This window comes from Salmo trutta, chromosome 31, assembly GCF_901001165.1.
Source record: "Salmo trutta chromosome 31, fSalTru1.1, whole genome shotgun sequence".
Classification (NCBI taxonomy): domain Eukaryota; kingdom Metazoa; phylum Chordata; class Actinopteri; order Salmoniformes; family Salmonidae; genus Salmo; species Salmo trutta.
The window spans coordinates 4,499,775-4,506,029 of NC_042987.1; the positions used below are offsets into that span (position 1 = coordinate 4,499,775).

At 47.4% G+C, this 6,255-nt stretch overlaps 1 protein-coding gene across 1 annotated transcript; it reads right to left on the minus strand.

Moving 5' to 3' along the window:
• Nucleotides 1-480: 480 nt before the first annotated feature.
• Nucleotides 481-3,899, minus strand: LOC115169376 (la-related protein 6-like). The gene is made up of 4 exons (XM_029724940.1): nucleotides 3,509-3,899; nucleotides 3,148-3,349; nucleotides 1,682-2,031; nucleotides 481-1,444 (listed from the first exon to the last, which is right to left on the minus strand). The coding sequence occupies exons 1-4, from the start codon at nucleotides 3,631-3,633 to the stop codon at nucleotides 652-654; spliced, it is 1,470 nt and encodes a 489-aa protein (XP_029580800.1). The 5' UTR covers nucleotides 3,634-3,899; the 3' UTR covers nucleotides 481-651.
• Between the last annotated feature and the right edge of the window lie 2,356 nt (nucleotides 3,900-6,255).

A 6,255-nucleotide genomic window follows, 5' to 3' on the forward strand; every position in this document is an offset into this window, starting at 1 on the left:
AGTCAGGTGCCATCTGTAATATAGCCTGGTGGTTGAACCAGACTGAACGCTGAGCTTAAGGTGAAACAAGCTATCTGTAAGGCACAGTAATAACGTCTGGGATAAAGCTGTACTGTAGGTTTTCGCTCCATCCCTAATCTACCGCACCTGATTTTAATAGTTAGCTGGTTGATAAGCTGAATCAAGTTAGTTACAACTAGGTAGCTCCCCAAGAACAGGGTTGGAGAGCCCTGAGGTAACTGTAACAATGCTCATTACATGGTCATTACATTTTTACATCTAAATGGCCATTTAGAGCTATTTGACTGTAAAAAAATGTGTAATGCCTTTATCTTCATTCTGTATTATAAAGCAGGACAACAGTGCCCCTGGTTCCAGATCTGGTGCAACATCACAAGTGTCAGTGAATAACAGAGTAATAACACAGACATCAGCAAATGCTCTCATGGAGAGCTCTTACAGGTATTTCACAACAAATACTGTGTGTTTAATATGAAAAATGTTTTATTTCTCTTTCATTTCGATGACTTAACTTTTTTGTTATCATGGCACCAACGGTCACTACAATATATTTAATTTCATCAGTCGAAACATTTAAAGGGACAGACAGGGTGTCATCCAGAAGAGGTTTTCGTTAAATAGACAGACAGATTACTGCTGCTGAGGTAGCTTCCCTCTCCCCCTGCCTCCATAGAAGCCCTTGGTACCGGAGGGTCCTTGGGGCAGACGCACCACCCTCAGGGGTAGAGTCTGTCTCCGCAGCTTGCCCGGGGTCTCCGGGTGGAGTAGGGCCGCGCTAGCAGCCACCTTCTGGCGCTGAACCCAGGGGCAAGCCACCTTCTCCTGTGCATGGTCCCCAGAGCACCTGCTCCTTCCCACACCTCCAGACCTTGAGCCACGGAGCTTAGACTGGACCAGGGGGACGCGGGACGCATGGCTGTCCGAGGAGGAGGGCCTATCCCTTTGTGATGTTTGGCAATGACCCTCCAGGCCCAGGGGGCTGTCCAGGGACTTATGGCGCTGGATCCTTCTGCATGAAAGCCTGGCTGGGGCTGAACCCAGGGTTGGGACTGTGGCCTTGGCCGGGGCAGGGTCAGACTCTAAGCTCTTCAGTAATTCCGGATCCTTCATAGAGTTGTTTATGAAACATCTAGACAGGACTGGATCCTTCAGGGAGCTGTTGGTGAAACATCTAGATTTCACCTTGGGATTTTTCTGGGACACCTTAGTCACCTCGGGGCCTCGATCTGGCTTGGGGTCCTCCTCACCCTCCTTCTTCGCCGGCCGGTTGGTGGGTTGGGACGAGGAGGAGGGGGGTGAGCGCGTGCCAGGGCTGCCCAGGCTGACGACACAAACCACGGCCCCCTCTGCTCCTCCTCTCTGCAGGGCTCGGTAGGCCAACCTGGCCCCCTCCAGGGTCTCAAACTCCACCACAGCACACGTCCTGATAACATGGAAAACAACAGTTGAGATATTTTGCCATATTTTCCCAGTGCACAATAGTTTTGCAATGCATTTCTTTGTAATTATGTATATAGGACAGCGCCCATGTCTGTCAGTCCTGTAAAACTACACTAACCGGTATCTAAAGTGAGAAGCAATGTCGAGACTTCATAGAGGCTGCCCTAATTGAGGACAATATTGATGATCAATAGTCAACAAACGCTGCCTTTGGTTTTACCTGCGGCCCAGTTCGGCATGCCTCCTGGCATGGCGTCTCAGCTCCACAGGAAGCTCTTTCCCAGGACGGAGGATACGCAGAGAGGCCACAGCAGCATGGACACTGAACAGCTTCAGAGCTTTCTCTAGGACTACCTGCTGGTCCAAGCTGCTGAGGGTAGTGATGTCACTTCCTGTGTTTTCCCCAAACAGGTTCCAGGCTAGTAGCAGCTTGCTGTTGGGGGCACTCAACAGCCAATCAGGCAGAGGCTCTCTGCGCCTCACTTTGGTCCGTTCCCTGTTGACCTCCAGCGAATCAGAGCACAGCGCTGCGGCCAGGGTGATGCGCCAGTCTCTCGTCAGCTCCTTCATCTGAGACGCACAGGCATTTTACCAGGCAGGTCAGTCAAGTACAAATGATTATTTACAATGACGAAATAGCAAGATGCAAAGTTTTGGAACATTCAGATATAAATATGATATGTAGAACAAACATGCCTAACTGACATGTAGAATAAAGAATCACATCATCCTCCACATCTAAATGTCAGTGAGGCATGTTTGTTCTATTCATGGCATCTGTTCATGGCATTTCTATCTGCAGTGTTCAACATTTGGCTACTAAACATGGCCCAGGTTTGGTTTGTTAAACATGCCGTATGTACAACAGGTTTGCTTTGGGTTGTGTTTTCAAACCTTACCAATATCCACATAGCCTGGTCACAGATCTGTTTGTACGGTCTTGTCTGTTTGTACGGTCTTGTAGTTGGCAAGACAGCACAATATTTTTCAGACCAGGCTTACATAATATTCACCATCACAGTAAATTGGCTGTAAGGAATTCTTGAATTAGAAGTTTGAGAGTCATTGGAGTGAATGAACAGAGTGGCACGTCTTGCTCTTCATTGTCGTCAGAGGGCTGGTATTAATACTATGCATGCCAGTCTCTCTTGGCTAAGAGTTGAGGAGACTGACTGCGTCACTTCTTCTTTTTATAAGAAACATTAATGTGTTGAAAATTGTTTGCATAGTCAACTTACGGACAGCTCTGACACACACACTTTCCCCACCAGACATGCCGCCAGGGGTCTTTTCACAGTCCCCAAATCCAGAACAAATTCAAGAACGCGTACAGTATTATATAGAGCCATTATTGCGTGGAACTCCATTCCATCTCATATTGCTCAAATAAATAGCAAACCTGGTTTCAAAAGACAGATAAAGCAACACCTCATGGCACAACGCCCCTCCCCTATTTAACTTAGATAGTTTGTGTGTATGCTTTGATATGTAGGCTATGTGTGCCTTTAAAAAAATACATGTATGTAGTTCTGTCCTTGAGCTGTTCTTGTTTATTAATGTTCTGTATTATGTCATGTTTCATGTTTTGAAACAGGAAGAGTAGCTGCTGCTTTTGCAACAGCTAAAGGGGATCCTAATAAAATAGCAAATGAGGGAACCATCTTGATCTCATAAAGCTGGCATTACCTTTTTGAAGGAGGTGAGCAGCTTGAGGCTGACGTATCCCATCCTGTTCCTCTGGACGTGTTTGAGCAGGAAGCCGTCCTCTGCCAGGTGTTCATTGGACAGGTAGCACTCCAACTGGGACACGATCTGCCTGCTCAGGTCACATGACCCTGGTGTCACGCTGGAGGACTCCGCCGATTGGCTAGCAAGTTTAGTGAAGAGCCTATGGGACAATCATCTTCTCTTAGCATCTCAATATACGACACAAATCCAAACTACATTATTTCTTTATGCATTGACATTCTGATTCTCTACAGACTTATGCAATATCAATCAACAAGGTACAATGTTTTTTATGTGAGTTGATCAACTAAAATCTTACCCATCCTGGCAACTCAGTGTGTCGCCTTTAGAGAGGGCAGTTGGAGACATGGGTATGTCTGGGTAGCGTCCTGGGGTGAAAGGGCTTTGCCTTGGGTTCTCCGAAACACAGGCTGCTGAGGACATGCTGCTTGCAAGGGAGAGCAGCAAGCCAGGTCAAGGGCAGGGGAGGTTCTTCTGAATGTGAAGCCATAGAACATCTTAACAGGATTTAATACCTTCTGGTCCATTGTGACACATTTGAGTTCTGTGATTTCGTACTTGCAATCTAGAGCTTAGAGTAATGGGGGATTCCACAGCTGGTGATGCAACAATGCAACATTCTATGGCCATCTCACATCTCCTTCTTTTCCAGTGGTGTAAAGTACTTAAGTAAAAATAATTATAAGTACTACTTAAGTTGTTTTTGGGGTATCTGTACTTTACTATTTATATTTTTTACAACTTTTACTCCACTACATTCCTAAAGAAAATAATCAACTTTTTACTCCTTACATTTTCCCTGACACCAAAAAGTACTCATTACATTTTGAATGGTTAGCAGGACAGTAAAATGGTCTAATTCACGCACTTATCAAGAGAACATCCCTAGCCATTCCTGCTGCGTCTATTCTGGCAGACTCACTTAACACAAATGTTTCGAGGTAAATTGTGTCTGAGTGGTGAACTGTGCCCCTGGCTATACGTAAATTAAAAAAACAAGAAAATTGCTGTCTGGTTCGCTTAATATAAAACATTTTGTACTTTAACTTTTGATGCATAAGTACATTTAAGACCAAATACTTTTAGACTTTTACTGAAGTAGTATTTTACTTGGTGACTTTTACTTGAGTCATTTTCTTTCAAGATATCTTTACTTTTACTGAAATATGAAAATTGGGTACTTTTTCCACCACTATTCTTTTCCCCCTTTGTTCATGTAATTCATGTAATGACACATTTACAGAGATATTGAGCATTGACCCCATAGACATAAGAATGAATAGAACAGGTGTCCCCATTCAAGTAAATGATGGCATAACGGATGGACTGGCGGCCAATGCGAGTGTACCGATAAGCGCAAAGCAGGAAGTAAAGGCAGGAAGTAAAAGCAGGAAGTGTACCCATCAATATGTGTTGTGATTTGTTGAATCAACTCAAATGACATTACAAAAAAAATACATTCCATTGCATGAGCCACATCAGTTAGCATCATTTGAATGAACGTTCTACATTACCATGGTAATTACTACATCACAGGAAGCCATTGTGAGTGTCAAATTACCAGGGTTAGAGCTTCCAAGCCCATTCTATTAATTTGTATTTCTATGATTGACAGTGTCAAATAAATATAATAAGCAGAGGTAAACCGAGGTGATGGAGAGGTACTACAGGGCAGAGGAACAGCGACCCTCATTGTACAGACAGAGTGCACCAACTGGCGAGAGGCCTGGTACCTCGGCAGTCGCTGGGCGCATAATCTACTTAGCGGACAGCTACAAGAACACCTTCTCGCCAAGATTCTTCCCCAGCTTCCAGGGAGACTGGCTGACATATGACGACAGCACTTTCATACCGCCCCTTACTCGGGCACTGACTGGCAGCGAGGCAAAGGAGGTGGCGAACGAAGAGGCACAGGCAACACTGGAAGCACCAACACGGACACCACCCGCAGGTGACAGGAATTGACTCATCACCCTGCAGGAAGGAAAACCGCCGTCTGCTATCACAACGCTATGAGAGGGAATGATCGACACTGACCCTCAGACAACGGGAGGAGGAGGGACTTAAGGGGCTGACCGGCGGGGATGGGACCTGAATGATGGGACCGGTGGAACCACGCAAGAGCAGCAAAAGGAACACACAAGACCAACTCATCAGAGGTATGCTCGAAGGGCAGGTGGAGGACGGGACTCCGCGGCCTCGAAAGGTCGACTACTTGGTGGGGAGAGGCCCGGAGCTTCTACCTTCTGCCCAACATCTACAAGGACCCGGCTACTTGGCCAGTGCCTCACGAGGTGCCCCCCGGCAGACCAATCAATTCTGACTGTGGCAGCGAAACCTACGGGGTGTCCCAATGGATAAACGCCAACATACACCTTCTGGCGACGAGGCATAACAGCTATATCAGGGACACGGGCGACTTTCTGGACAAGGTGGGTGCAACAAGGTTGAGCGCCGACAACTTCCTGTTCACCATGGACGTGGACAGCCTCGACACCAACATCGAAGTGGAGCTGGGCTTGGCCGTGATGGGCGCCTGCCTCGAGTGCCACCCTCAAGCCAGCTGACCGGACAAGGAACTCCTGTGGCTGTTAGCGCTATCGTGACTCTTACCTGCAGATCAAGGGGGTGGTGATGGGCAAGCGATTCGCCCCCACCGACATCTACCTAGCGGAGTGGGAGGCTACCATGTTCTCTCTGTGCACCCTACGGCCCTCGTGCTTCTACTGATTCCTCGACGTGTCTGGCCCCACAAGCGACATGATTTCAATCAGTTCGCTGCAACGCACAGCACCGTTCTGCGGGTGCGCAGCCCCTACGGGCCCCTTTCCTTGCACACCACTAACTGCTTTAAAGCCATCATCTGCCGCACCATCATGCCCAACGGGCTCAACAAAAGGGCCTCGGAGCCCATACATGACTCGGGACGAGTCGAATATGACTCCAGCAGCGAAACCCACTCTGACGACAGTCACAGCAACATGTCAAACCCTCGAGCCCCACCAACACCACCACCCACAGCACATCATCATCATGCCGCCACAG